General features: G+C 38.0%; 1 protein-coding gene and 1 long non-coding RNA gene across 2 annotated transcripts in view; one reads left to right on the top strand and one right to left on the bottom strand.

Annotated features, from left to right (window-relative positions):
• The first annotated feature begins 443 nt into the window (after positions 1 to 443).
• LOC110677104 overlaps positions 444 to 15,662 on the top strand; it is a 25,241-nt gene continuing 10,022 nt past the window's right edge. The window contains exon 1 of the long non-coding RNA XR_002500947.1: positions 444 to 876. This is a non-coding gene — a long non-coding RNA (uncharacterized LOC110677104). The remainder of the gene's footprint in view (positions 877 to 15,662) is intronic.
• Positions 4,351 to 15,662, bottom strand: part of LOC5576880 (NCK-interacting protein with SH3 domain) — a 24,132-nt gene continuing 12,820 nt past the window's right edge. Inside the window, exons 5-8 of the mRNA XM_001662930.2 lie at positions 7,207 to 8,352; positions 6,704 to 6,925; positions 6,473 to 6,645; positions 4,351 to 6,414 (exon numbers count right to left, since the gene is read on the bottom strand). Of these exons, the coding sequence (XP_001662980.2) occupies positions 6,223 to 6,414; positions 6,473 to 6,645; positions 6,704 to 6,925; positions 7,207 to 8,352 (1,733 nt within the window). The 3' untranslated portion in view covers positions 4,351 to 6,222. The remainder of the gene's footprint in view (positions 6,415 to 6,472; positions 6,646 to 6,703; positions 6,926 to 7,206; positions 8,353 to 15,662) is intronic.

Here is a 15,662-nt window from a genome sequence, read left to right as displayed (position 1 = left end):
GTAAACGATCAGAGAGCATTGAAAAACATGATAAACTTCCAAAATGTACAGATCCGGTCAGTGCTCATGTATGATTTGTTGGATAAAATTGGAAAATTGGTGTTTGGCTACATAGGTTATAAACTTCCGGATTCTTTGTTTGTGGCTAAATTTGTTGTGAAATCATGCGTATCGCAAGAATAAAGGGTCAAAATGATTATGCCAATGGAAAATAGTTTAATAATTAATTGGTTATGAGCTAATTTTTGGGTCGAAAAATTGAATTTTGGACGTAAACAAACATTTTCAATGACATTTCTCTCCTTCTTACCTAGCGACCTCTATGCTGGTGGCGCATTAAATTTGCCTATCCAGCTTTTTAAAAGCGGTAATGGCTGCCAAAAGTTAGCTTACATTCTGGTAGGGATACAACATATTGACGTTTGGCTTTGGTCCGGTCAATAAGGCAATCTGACGTTTAATCGCCTTTCTCTTTCCAGCATACGCACGCTTATGGATTGTTTTCATACGGAAACCCTTTCCGTATGAAAACAACAAACAAAAAATCCCATTTGATCTTGTTGCTGGAAAGAGAAGGGTGCGATAGCCTTATTGACTTATCCACCGGTGTGATAAATTCACTCGGTTAAAGAATTTTGACACTTTAGCGGGTCAAGCTTCTAGATGCTTCCCACGTGTTTCGATCAAGTGTCAAAATTCTTGGACTGAGTGAATTTAGTGCACCGATGGATAAGTCCATATCAAGCGACCCAAGTCAAACGTCAGATAACTAGATCCCTTTTTTAAAAGTGGGCTAGTTTTTGGTGATCTTAGCGCTCGTAAAAGCTGGATACTTCATCCAATAAGCTTATCTGATTGAAACCTGTACATCTGGTGGTGAGTATGAGAAAAAAGTGTTCAAATCCGCAAAAGAAAATGTACTGCGAGTTGATATGATCTCAGATTGATTTCAAGCTTATAACTACAGTCAATTTCCCATAAATTAATGATCATCGTAAATATCTAAGGGATGATTCAAATATTACGTAACGAAAAGATTTGTCAATTTAAACCCCCTCCCTCCCTGAAGTAAAAGGTTTTGTATGGAAAATTTTAATTTATTGTATGGACCGAAACACTACAAAATACCCCTTACCTCCCCCTGTTGTGTTACGTAATATTTGAACGCTCCCTTACAAAATGGTCTTGCTTTGAATTGCCAAGTGGTCAAAAAATAGTTTCGTAAACAAAGGAACGGTTACTATAAGCAACTTACAGCATGCGGACCACTCACCACTATTCAAAACGCGCTCCTGGGCCATACAAAATCTTCCCAGTGACCGTACAAATCCTTTTAGAGAATCCCTATATGGTGATCACTCGTTTATAATGGTATTACAAATGCCAAACAAAAATTGTAAAACTTGTTTTATGTCCATCAAACATAATTCTAGTTTACGCCCTATTTTGAGCACACTCCATGATTTCATTGAGTTTGACAGTACCACGGACCAAAATTTTTCGGTACATTGACGTTGTACTGCAGCTGTCATGATGCTCCCGGGTTGGCTTAAGCTTGGTGATTTTATTAAATTTATTTCCATTGGCAGACGAAAATATCAGACTCGCCCTTATTTCATTTCATTCCATTCGTTGTTTTGCACCCGTCAACAACGAAACAAAATTCCGATCTGCCATAGTGAAAAATTGTGCCGGCAGCGGTGGATGGCCCCATTGTTTACGTTGAAAGTAGGTACGTGAAAATTGCGTTATCTGTCACTTCGCGGGGGGGTTGAATAACACAGAACACCTAGATATAAGAAATGAATATAATGTTTGTAATTAAAAAAAAGTGAGCCTCTCTGCCATAAATCTACCACTCCTACACCTTCCCGCATAAATTGACGTAGATGCAGGGGTATATCTGGTTTACTGTGAGAGTCAGTTTAATGCATCATCAATTCCTCCTCCTTCCCCTTATTGGTCTGCATTCTGACGTGGCAGGCGCCATTGTTGCCTAAAAATAGAAGATCATCAGCACTTATACACTGAGGGTGGCTGTTAGTCTCAAGCAGTCATCTAGTTGGTTCCTTGTGTAAGTGCAGCTGATCTAGCGATACTGGAGTAGCAACCACGGGCGACCAATTAGGGTCAAGCTCAAGGAACGAACATTTCCGGAAAAATAAGGAATTCGACATTTTGTCCCTCTCGACGTTTTGGCATTCGACATTTTATCCTTTGACTTTTTGTCCCCAAAACCACCCTCCGTCATGGTTTAGCTGAATAGCAGCACATTTACCGATAAGAATATATGAACCTTTGAAAAGGATACATGTCATTTTATACTGTTGTTGTACTCATGGTTATATTATTTATTAGCAACCGATCCTCCGTATAAACGAATTCGAGAAACAATTTTCTTACTTTCTTTTGACAGTCCAAAACCGGCAACACATACAGGACGAGTCTTACACATTTTGTGATTTAAGCCTGACAAAAAGTAGTCATGCGCTCGTTACAAGACAAAACCTTAAAAACGTTGCTCATTAATTCGATGTTTCCACATATTGTTGTATTCGATACAGAATTCGAATTACATCGTATCGTTAAGGTGACACATCTCGGAATCCAAAGATTGCTGCCACAATGGCCGACTTGTGCACCTACTCACGTTTTCAAAGGCACTAAACTGGTGAAATAGTTGGCAAACGTTTCTGATCTTCTTATTTTAAGCTTTCTGCTAGTGCACAAAGCCAAAATGAAAAGTACACTATTATTGGATGCTTCTTTCGCGAGATTAGTGCCTTTGAAGTTTTAGTGCAATCTTAGAAGCTTGATTCCAAAATGTTTAACCTTAAATTGAGATCATAATTTTATATGAGAGTTGTAAACGTCGTTTTGATTGGACACCGTCTTGGGAAAAAAACATCTCGAAGGTCACGTCATTCTTCACTAAAAATGGTTGCAACTACAAACAAAATGAATGGTTAATCTCTGAATTCACAACTTCCTTTCAAAAAGTGGGGTTTAAAACTGTCATTAAACGTGGCAAGAATGGATAAAAGGACGTTCCTCAGGAATGCGCGCTTTCTTCCAAGGGTGAATAGACAATGTTGATAATTGCATCGAAATGAGCAATCAGTTCGATGCCTTAGACAAATTTTCCGAACATCAAATCGAAGCAGTCTCTAGCACAGGCTCTTCGATTCAAGTGAGGAAGCAAAGAGTACCGCCTATCGTGATCAGTTGTTCCAAATTTGGGAGGAGGTAGGAGATCTTGAACTCCAAGCAAGGAACTGGAGAGATTTATTCTTTCGAAAAAGAATCATTCTTCCAAGAGATGTTTGTTCCTTGAGCCTTGGCTTAATTGGCCACCCGTGGTTGCTACTCCAGTATCGCCAGATCAGCTGCACTTACGCAAGGAACCAACTAGATGACTGCTTGGGAGTAACAACCACATTCAGTGTATAAGTGCTGATCATCTATTTTTAGGCAACAATGGCGCCTGCCACGTCAGAATGCAGATCAATGAAGGGAAGCTCAAGGAACGAACATTTATTGGAAGAATAATTCTTTTCTGAAAGAATAAAGAATTCGACAGTTTGTCCCTTTCTACGTTTTGGTATTCGCCATTTTCTCCTTTGACTTTTTGTCCCTAAACTACCCTCCGGCACGGTTTAGCTGAATAGCTGCACGTTTACCGCTAAGAATATATGAAATGGATACATGTCATCTTATACTTTTAGTTGTACTCATGGTTATATTATTTATTAGCAACCGATCCTCCGTATAAACTAATTCGAGAGACAATTTTCTTACTTTCTTTTGACAGTTCAAAACCGGCAACATATACAGGACTAATCTTACACATTTTGTGATTCAAGCCTGACAAAAAGTAGTCATGCGCTCGTTACAAGACAAAACCTTAAAAACCGTTACTCTTTAATTCGATGTTTCCACATATTGTTGTATTCGGTACAGAATTCGAATTACGTCGTATCGTTATGGTGACACATCTCGGAATCCAAAGATTGCTGCCACAATGGCCGACTTGCGCACCTACTCACGTTTTCAAAGGCACTAAACTGGTGAAATAGTTGGCAAACGTTTCTGATCTTCTTATTTTAAGCTTTCTGCTAGTGCACAAAGCCAAAATAAAAAGTGCACTGTTTTCGGATGCTTTCTTCGCGAGATTTGTGTCTTTGAAGTTGTAGTGCAATCTTAGAAGCTGATTCCAAACTGTTTCACCCTAGTTCTCTATCGAATACTCAATACTGGTTTGAATCTCTTCTAACCCAGTCGCAACTTCCTGTGTAGTGAAATATTAAAAATTTGAGTGTCGCCGTTGATCTAACTTTTTGTTCTCCTATATCTCTATTATAAACTTCAAATGCATTCTGTAACCTATCAAAATATAACTAGCAGTTATCGTACATCGTTTAGATATATCTTTGTTGTCTTTTCTTTGTTGTGTTAAAATCTTGTTAAGTATGCTACAGTTATCCGTTTTCTATAGTTTTAAAGTTTTGGCATTTAAGTGCTTTCGAATTTCGTTAAAATTTTCTTTTCATTTGACGACTTGAAGGTTATAATCTGAGTTGTAAAGCATTTGTATTAATTCAACATTACTATCATAGTGGATATTTATCTCCGATAAACTAATAACAACATGTTTGACTTAGTGTGGATATCAGCATGAAAGGACTGGTTGTTTTAATTTCCAAATTCGCAACAATTGGATTTTGTTCAGTTTACAAATATGTAGTGGTGATGTACTTTTTGACTCTTGGTCTATATAACTTTTGCTTCTCTAATAATGAAATTAGGAAAAAAAAGTATGAAAGGCTGATGTCTGGTTTGTTTCATCAGTTTCTATTTAATTCAAACCAAAAATATTGCAAATGACATTCAATTACCCAATAATTGTACAGTTGAGAATGTCAGAAAGAACTCAAGGTTTTTTTTGTTTAATCTCTTTTAATAGAAGGTCTCTAAGGTTCCTTTTTTCAAAATGAACGAAAAATTTGAAAGAAATGCTATGGAAATTCTTAAATACATTCCTAGGGGATACCATTTAAGAACTATTGGATGGATTCGTGGAAAATTCAGTATCTTTATGAGAAATTTTATGGGTTTCTTTTAAAATTTACGTAATTTCACGAAGGATTATAAGAGAATTTAATAAGCATAAAAATCCGAAGCAATACAAAAATGTCGTTAGAAAATATTAACGATATTGTCAGAAAAAAATGATGTATTTCCCCTCACTTTTTTTTGAGAAATGGCTTTGAATTGTTACTGCAAAACTTATAAACATCTCAGTTCAAAAGGATCTGTATATTCTTGGCGAAATCTTTGAATGAAATCTGGGAAGAACTATAGCTTGAATTTCATCGAAAGTCCAAGTTGTCTTTATTAGGATTATGATTTTTTTTTTTATAAATCCGGTTGATGTTTCCGTCATGGGGTGTGTAGTTTTTAGTCATGCAACAGTATCTGTATGGCTGTAAGTCTAATATTCCGACCATTTGTCAGCTTGTTTAATAAACTAATAAAAGTTATCGCTGGACACACTTAGATTTTTTTCACGAGCTCGGCTGTGCGAATCTCGGTTTCCCAATTTTAACCGAGACTCAGCTAACAATTTGTCCGGTTGCTTAGCAACGAAGCCCGATTTACTGATACTCGGCTTTTATTTGCTGAGATCCCAGACAAATTGTTTGCCGACTTCTCGGCTGTGCGGATCTCGGTTAAAATTAGCCGAGATTCGGCATTCTAATTTAAGTGTGGATGATTTAAACTATGTTGACTTCGAAGTAGAGATATTTATATACCAGTATGTAATTTTCAGCCTGTTCTGATGAATTTTAATGTGCTATGTCAAACCGGTCAAACCTAATATCAACTTACACTGAACACAATCATTTGTCCTTCATGTTTCATTTCAGATTTCTATATTTAAAAGGGCATACTTTTTTAAAAATATTCTCATAGTCTTTAGACTTTAAATTATCTTTGGTGAGTACAAAATATCCATCGATTTCGAAACAAATTTTCAACTTCTTATTAACAATAATTTAGATGTATAACGCAAACTTGAACAAATATCGTCACCAAGATGTGTACCTTCGCCACTTTTGCTTTTGATTCCATTCGAACGATTTTATTGCTACTGAGAACATCGTAGTATACAATCCGGCGTCCTGGCTGTTTGACGCCCTTGCCGTTGGAAGACGTCGGCTTTCACGCTTTAAAAATTTGAGGAAACTCGTTGGCAATTTCACGCACGATCTGTTGATCGCCGGCGCTGCACTCGGTTTCTTCGCAGAAAATGCGTGTGAATATTTTAATCAGATCTTGCTTCCTATGCTGATGCTCGGCATAGCTGGTGTTTCGAACGATTTTCCGGCACAGTTCCAGATACCATTTGCGAATCTAAAAGATTGGACACATATTTAATATTTGACAGAATGTGATCGTCATTAGAACTTACCGGTTCGCCGGCAGAAAGATCCGACAGTTGGCGCACTAAAATATCGATAAGAACATTTTGATCGCTGGTGTAGAAAATAGATGCAGTTTCTGGCCTGCTGAACAGATCTACCAACATTTTTAATACTGGGTTAATGTGAGCTGGAGTGTGTTTTAAGGTATGAACAGGATCCTCTGAAATAAAAAAGTTAATTTTAAATGACACGATAGCTAGCATTACCGATAACCGTACCTTCTCGATTAATCAAAACCAGTATTTTTTCGGTAAAAGTTTTAGCCGTCTGAATGTGCTCCATAGCTTCCAATATAACATTGTCCGAGAAATTTTCAAACTGCAGGTTGAACGATAAAATCAGGTTGATCATGATGTCCGGCAGTACGGCATGGACGTCAGTCTCTGGTGGATTTTCAATCAGGTTCAATAGGAAAATTATGAAGTCGGCTCGAAGATGTTCTGAGGAAAATAATAGTAGAGAGTTATTGTGCGTTGGTATACCACATTGAAATTTGCATACATGTCCAAAGTTTGATTTTTTTGCGTTAAATTGTCGATACTAAATACAAATTGAAATGGATATGAGGATAACTCACAAATTCCTCCAGGTGCTGGAGCCGATTATCTGACATCTGATAATGCTTTTCAAACATTTGAACTCAATCCGACATGGTAAAACGGTCTAAACTCCGCAAATGATGTTGAATTTTCAATGATTTTAAACATCACTAGGTACTTACCTTGTTGGTTGATCGGCATTCGCCTACCGATAGAAAACACAATTATCAACATGTTGGCCAGCTCTTGTAGTTTTTCAACGTCTTTCGAGTTAGAAATCATGTCCTGGACGATTTCCAAAGGCAATACCGATCCCAAAAGTATATCAACAGTGGTGTAATCAAGATGGCACATAGCTTTGAAGGCCTTAAGCAAAAGTTTGCGAATCGACCAACGTGTTTCCATTTGGTAGTATAGGACTAGATTGATCACACTTTGATAATGGTCGACGGCCATCTCATTGCGACAAATTTTTGGATCAGCGTCGGTAAGAATATCAATTAGTTCATTCAAATATCGACTAATATCAGCTTCATCTTCGTGCAGCATCCACGTGCGCTGCTCGGAATCATTTTTACAGTCAGAAAGCCCGCTGAAAATAATTCGCAGCCTACGAGCATCATGCGTTTGGGCTAGCAATGAATCTGGCACGTCCAGAGGAGCCGTCAGGTGAACAGCTATTGGCTCTAAGTGTTTCACAATTGGCTGAGGAAGCAATGGTTCTATCTCACTAAGAACAACACGAAGTGCGACGCAAGCCATTTCGTGACTGAGGTTCGTATTGGTACGAATGGCGTCCACGAGTTGATACACATCCGGCGGTTCAATCTTTATAATTGGAATTTCTTTTTGACTTTCAGCGATTGTATCAAGATCGCTGGTGATTTCTTTGGCTGAGGTTTCTTTTGGTTGAGGCTCATTCTCACTAGCTGTCATGTCATCATTATTGGTAGTCTCAAGTTCAGTTTCGTGATCTGTCTGCGGCTCGGGTTCGGCCATCTGTTCTGTTTTTTGAGCGTCTTCGTCACCCCGTGAAATTGCGGTTATTTCGTCACTAGTGGTTGTTGTCGTTGTTGTGGTGGCTGTATTGGTAGCATCTGCTTCGGATACCTCCGATATAACACTGTTTTCCTGAGCAGTTGGTGTCAAGGGCTCATCAGTGTTGAGTTTGGACGATAAAACGCTCATGCTAGGACTTTCTTGTATGAATTGCGGTACATTGTTCGCCGCCCCTACAGCAGGACTAGATTGAGATTTTTTGGTTAATTTTTCACGCTTCGAAGAAACCGGTGAATGATGATATCCATTATTATGGTTTTGAGTAGAGTCTGAAATATAAAAAAGGTTGTTAAGTTGATTCACTAAAATTTTTAAACAAATTGATATCGTGAAGCAACGCTGTATAGATCAAAGAGTCTGCCAAAATATATGCACGGAGAAAGTCGAAAATACTAATTAGTATTTGATATATTATTTTCCCACCATTATCCTCTTTTAATCATTGATAAACCTAAACATTAATCACTGATATATTATGTTTTATACTTGTCCATGCTTAACCATGAGATACAGTGAGAGGCAAAATAAAGTGCCCACCTTACCAGTTTTCGAATTTCTCTCATTGATTTGGTTCAAATTAAAGTTAACACACCTAAATCTTTTGTGATATTTTATTTTTGATGTTCTTTTAAAGTTGCACTTACGAAATTTTGATAAAAAAAAAGAATTTTACTTAAAGAAAAAGAAAATCAATTTGTATTGAAAAAAAAGTAGTGACAAAAATAAGTGCCCACTTCCTTCTTGGCCCCAGAAAAGATGATTTAAGAAAAATAAAAAGCAATTTAATAGTTAATGTGTCCTCCTTTGGCCTTAAGGACTTGCTGGAGGCTCTTCGGCATGCTTTTCACCAGGTTTTGTAGGTGTTGTGGATCTAGTTCTTCCCAGGCGCGCTCCAAGGCTTCAAAATAATTATTTTTGTTGGTAACACCAGTTTTTTCAACCCTAGCATCGAGAATCGCCCACAAATTCTCGATGGGGTTGAGGTCTGGGCTTTGTGGAGGCCATTCCAGCGGTTTAATCCGACAAGACCGGAAGAAAGACTTGGTCTTCTTTCCAGTATGCTTCGGGTCGTTGTTCTAGAGAAATATGAATTTCTCTTCAAGGCCCGTCTGGATCAGCGAAACCTCCAGATTTTCCAGCAAGATGTTAATGTAGGAATCTGCCATCATTATTCCGTCGATTTTCACGAGGTTTTCTACTCCACTCCATGAAAAACACCCCCAGACCATCACATTTCCTCCTCCATGCTTCACCGTTCCTTGGATGGGGTGCTCTGCATCACACACGAGCCCGCCGCTCTCGGTTAGACAGCTCGAGCTTCAGGAGCGCCACATCCAAGGAACGGTGACGCATGGAAGTGTGATGTGATGAAATGTGATGGTCTGGGGGTGTTTTTCATGGAGTGGAGTAGGAAGCGTCGTGAAAATCGACGGAATAATGACGGCAGATTCCTACATTAACATCTTGCTGGAAAATCTGGAGGTTTCGCTGATCCAGACGGGCCTTGAAGAGAAATTCATATTTCTCTAGAACAACGACCCGAAGCATACTGGAAAGAAGACCAAGTCTTTCTTCCGGTCTTGTCGGATTAAACCGCTGGAATGGCCTCCACAAAGCCCAGACCTCAACCCCATCGAGAATTTGTGGGCGATTCTCGATGCTAGGGTTGAAAAAACTGGTGTTACCAACAAAAATAATTATTTTGAAGCCTTGGAGCGCGCCTGGGAAGAACTAGATCCACAACACCTACAAAACCTGGTGAAAAGCATGCCGAAGAGCCTCCAGCAAGTCCTTAAGGCCAAAGGAGGACACATTAACTATTAAATTGCTTTTTATTTTTCTTAAATCATCTTTTCTGGGGCCAAGAAGGAAGTGGGCACTTATTTTTGTCACTACTTTTTTTTCAATACAAATTGATTTTCTTTTTCTTTAAGTAAAATTCTTTTTTTAATCAAAATTTCGTAAGTGCAACTTTAAAAGAACATCAAAAATAAAATATCACTAAAGATTTAGGTGTGTTAACTTTAATTTGAACCAAATCAATGAGAGAAATTCGAAAACTGGTAAGGTGGGCACTTTATTTTGCCTCTCACTGTATTTTTTAACGAGCATATATAGTGGGTCACGCTACTCTAGGGACTTAGCCAAAATTATTTTTTGCCATTTTGCTCTACTCTATCGTATAGCAGTCATGTCGCGACAATAATTTCCGATAGTTTCGTGAAAATACGCGTTTCAAGATGTTTGATTTGCAATATTCAGCTTAAAGCCGAAGTTCCTTCCGCGCGAAAATCATTAACAGTAAAATCAAAATGTGGAAAGAGTTCTCTAAACGTTTTTGTTCCACAGTAAATCATCCGCCACCGCCACAACCAGCGTGGGAGTGAAAAAACGAAGCGATACAAATTAATATGAAGGTAAGTTCGTTTGCACCATGTATCTCGGTATTTAGTCATATCGTTTTAATTTTTCAGTTTAATTCAGGGAAGAGCTCCATGCAATTGTCGGGAGCTAGGTGGAAAAATTGTGGGAAGAACAACTGCGATCTTCTGGATACTTGTTTGAAACAGCACAAAAGAAGCAGTGAATGGAATTAAAATCAGCGATGAGCACCAAATGCAATATACTGGAACCTAAATGATACACTTCTGCAGATATAAGTGAAAATAAATATGTTTCATGTGAATATTGACCGTTGTTTCATTTTTTTCAAAGTTTTGTTTACAACAAGAAAAAAAAATGGCATATTTTATTCACAGTACCGAATTTCAGATCTTTATGCATGAATTAAATAATTTCCGAAAAATCATTTCCGGAAATAAAATATGTTTATACTAGCGAAGATTAATGCGTCAATATGCATCATAATGAGTGAATAGATCGAATATGGTTTTAGAATGGTATTTAAGCCATCCAGTATAACATTTTCTTAGCGTGTGGAAAAGATAGAAGCTGGTGCTATTACCAAAAGCGGAAAAAGCACCAAGTGACTGACCCTTCGGCAAATAGATCTATCTGTTGTTGGAGAGGTTGTCTAAAAGCCTCTCTTCTTCTTCTTTTCTGGCGTTACGTCCCCACTGGGACAGAGCCTGCTTCTCAGCTTAGTGTTCTTATGAGCACTTCCACAGTTATTAACTGAGAGCTTACTATGCCAATGACCATTTTTGCATGCGTATATCGTGTGGCAGGTACGAAGATACTCTATGTCCTGGGAAGTAGAGAAAATTTCCAACCCGAAAAGATCCTCGACTGATGGGATTCGAACCCACGACCCTCAGCTTGGTCTTGCTGAATAGCTGCGCGTTTACCGCTACGGCTATCTGGGCCCCTCTAATAATAATTGAAATTCAATTCAGATTCTGTTGATCAATATGCAACATACAATTGAATAACAACCCGAGCAAAGTTGGGTAACAAATAGATAATAAGTTGTGTTATCCGATAACAATCATTTGATAACAAAGTTTGTTTTCATTTTGGTTGAATAAGCAGGCAACATAACAAACGCGATAACAAAAGTTTATACTAAAGATATCATATAAATATCTCATTGTGTTATCATTTGAAACACATTGATTACAAGTTCTGTTATCCAGCCAGATTTCCTAATTGATAACTCATTATGTTATCAATTAGTTATAAAGATCGAATTATGATAACAAACATTTGACGTCATTCACCCGTCGGTGGCATCCTCGATCTGACAGCTCAAAATTCGTTGATAACAAGAGTCTTCGTATTGATAACAAAAAATAACTAAATGAAATCATGATGTACATCTTGTTATCACTATGTTATTCGGTTGTTATTCGACTTTGCTCGGGAAGTTCTTTCAATATTCAACAAAACTTGTTTCGTTACTTTTTCAACATTTTTAGTTGCCTAAAATTACAGTGATTTCAAATGCTTCGAATTCAACTTTTCAACCACTAATCATTGCCCGTAATGTAAAAACTCTTAAACATAGTTGTATCGATGTATCGTTCTTTAAATACATAAGAAGTTTGAAAGTAATCATTATTACCGATGATAATTAAAATTCTTAGTTACAAGTATTGAACAACATCCAAATAAACAGATTTTGCCTTAAGAAAAGATTCTCAAAGCTGTTTTATTTAGCTAAATGACTTGAAATTATTCAAGTTTTATTCGCCCTGAAATATAGAATCTATTCGATAACATTTGTTTTATTAACGTAATATAGTACATATGTTTATTTAATGATCTTACCTCGGCTGTTTAACAGTAGTAAGTTACTACTAGGAACAATATAAGTAGACTACAATGTTTATTCTACATTCATTCTACAACAAATACACCACTTTTCCATCGAACACTCAGAAATGCTTGTTCAGCGTATATTTAATAGGGTTGTATAACGAGTAATTATTGAATTACGGTGCGGAAGAAAAGTTGTTAAAGTAATTATTACCTATGATCACTGTCAAGGAAAATAACAGGCTTTGTGCAGTGTTCATTCAACCACATGGTTTCAGAAGGTGATTTCATCTCTTATAAAACTGCCATAAAGCTGATAGCTTGAATAATTCGGGTGTTCAAGACCTTTTCACAAGAACTGTTTAAAAATGGTGTTTACATACACCGAAGCAAAGCAAAATGCTTAAACAATATATGTACGATAACCTGTTCAATCTTTTTATTGAATCTTTGAATACTGATTGGAACAGTGATGATGCATGTGCCTGTAGATCGGATGATTCGAGCCTTGGCATCACAACAATAAAATATTTAATTTTAGATCTTGTCATATCTCTTGGTTTAAACTTGAGTTTTGGGTGCATTTTGTGTTCCGTGATGCTATGGATTTGGAAAAATTTAAAACACCATAGTAGTCGTAACAGCTATTAAAGTTTGACCGTGCTTAACTTTAGTACGGATCATTCTAAAGTTTCCGCTGCCACGCTACATCAAATGCAACCAGTCGTTTTTATGGCTAAAAAGCGAAAAATATTGTATTCAAAATTAACTGTTATCAAGGGGGCGGACCTGGTGTAGTGGTTAGAACACACGCCTCTCAGGCCGAGGACCTGGGATCGAATCCCATCCCCGAGATAGTCACTAAAAATTTCAGTGACGACTTCCTTCGGAAGGGAAGTAAAGCCGTTGGTCCCTAGATGAACTAGCCCAGGGCTAAAAATCTCGTTTTTTTTTTTTTTTTCCTTGTCTGTAGAGCCTTTTATCCACTGCGTCCAATAATTAGGAATATTGTGGTATGATCCATATTTAATTTTGTGCTCATCAAATATCCTCTCACAATTGAGATGTGGTGGACAATGGTTGATGGAGCACACTATCCCAACTAGGCTCAACACGTTTTATAAAGTTTATTACCCTGTTTGGATTGCATTGCCAAACTTCGGAGGGCTCCAATAGCCCTTTTCCAAATATTGACAACCTTTGATTGAACAATGCTCCACAGCTGCAAAGCAAGTGTTCAGCGGTTTCGTTTTCGTTCAAACAAAATCGACATTCTGAGAATTGGATTTTTCCAATCTTGTAAAGGTAATACCTGCTCGGGCAGTGACCAGTCATCAGACCGGTTATTACCCTGGTATTCTTTTTATTAAGATTTAATATGGCCCGGGCTTTTGACAGACTGGGTCTGATAAATCTTTTCGCTTGCTTGGCTGTATCCGTGGCATTCAAATTAGTTTCTACCATGGACATTTCCCAAGTTCTTAGTTTCATCCTAAGAGTACTCTCAGGAACTCCACAAAAAGGTTCAGGGCCGACGAAGCTCGAAGCTGCACCCTGTCTTGCTAGATTGTCGGCGATTTCATTCCCTTCAATACCACAATGGCCGGGAACCCAGTACAACGTTACTTCATTCCTACTGGCCAATTGCTTCAAAGAGAGAATACATTCCCACACTAACTTCGATTGACATGTAAAAATCTCGTTAATAAAGATAGAAAAAAAAAACTGTTATCAAAAACCTCAGTCAGCGGGGCAGTTTTTCCAAAGATGCTGACAAATCAAAACCCTAATGTCTGCAACGTTTGATGGCATGAAATTTCACTCAAAAGACTATTTATGCTTCGGTGTGATGCAAACGCAATAATTTTTTGCTGATATGTTTATGTGAGGGTTTGCTCATAATTGATAACACAAACTGGAATAAGAAAAAAACTCAGCAATCATAGAAAAAAAAGACCGTCTCCAAGAGTCTCGTTTCAGGCACGGCATTAAAAATAACAAGGCAGGCTATTCACTTGTGTAAACAACAAATTTGATCGTTAACATGTGACGTCATTCCTATCGTAGCATATACCATCCGGACCACTAGATCATTTCTTCCACAAATTTGATCGAGGTGGGTAGGAATGACGTCGTCAAGTAGCTGTCAGTTTTCGGAAAATATCACCTACTTATCATTTGTACACCGTGGTCTCGGGAAGGTTTGTGAGGCAATAAACATGATAAATGTTTCGAGAAAATTGATAATTTGGAAATTGTTAATTTCTTAAACATTTGGATTTGGTCAAAGAAAACCAACGTTTTTTTTCTGTCTTCTATATAAATAAAAATGGAATAGTGTTTCTATGTCACGAAATGGCTTGAGAACAAGCACACAAGGGTTCCGATGTGTTTGTGTGAGGAAACATTTTAGAATTTGTCTCCGGAATATGTAGTTGAAAAAAAGGGAGAAAACTAATGTGTCACTTTGTATGGGAGTTTTCATAGCGTATTTTAACAGCTTGATGGTAAGACAAAGTTTGCCGGGACCACTAGTTTATAGGCAGGTTCATTCCAAGTCCGGTGGACAGAGCGAGCCAGAAGAACTCGTCTGGAAAACAGCTTCAAAGTATGTTAGCTTAGCCGAAGAACAATACTCCGTTCGTCTGCATACTGCTTTCCATGCTTATATTTTGCGTAACGAATCGAGTGCAAAGCGGGATCTATCTTCCTTTTGGACTTTTGTCAAAAAGCTAAAACGTAATGCCGGCATACCTCACGACGTGTGTTATTCGTGATCAAACGTCAACATCCCACCGCAAAATCGCTAGTGTTTGGAGGTGATTTTAACCTCCAAAATGCGAAATCATCACCTCCAACTTAGTTCTAATACCCACCGCTATATGAATTATGGAGGAGCGTCGATCGTCGCAAGTTTCTCGTTAAACAGTCAATAGAGATGAAAATGCAGCTACCATGGAAGAGACCGCGGATCTCTTCGCAAAGTTTTTCAAACACGTATTTTCAGATACCGCTCCCTCTCATTCTCCGGACGAACACCGCGAATGGCAGAGCAGTTTGATGCATTACGATTTTCCAGTACCGCAGTTAAATGTAACTTTTGAGGAGATAAAGAAAGTCCTCTTATCCGTTGATCCCTTTAAAGGACCTGGCCCCGACAACTTACCACCTAAATTTGTTTGGCAGTTTGCTGCATCGCTCGCCTCACCTGTCACTATAATTTTCAATCGCTCACTGCTAAATGGTGTCTTTCCGGCTGTATGGAAAATCGCTTCCAACACGCCTATCCACAAGACTGGGAACATCCACAATGTCGAAAATTATCGCGGAATTTCGATTCTGAGCTGTACTCCGAAAGCTT

This window comes from Aedes aegypti, chromosome 1 (assembly GCF_002204515.2).
Source record: "Aedes aegypti strain LVP_AGWG chromosome 1, AaegL5.0 Primary Assembly, whole genome shotgun sequence".
In the NCBI taxonomy this organism is placed as follows: domain Eukaryota; kingdom Metazoa; phylum Arthropoda; class Insecta; order Diptera; family Culicidae; genus Aedes; species Aedes aegypti.
The sequence above is the reverse complement of the archived record's forward strand: the minus strand, read 5'-3'. Positions and strand labels throughout refer to the sequence as shown.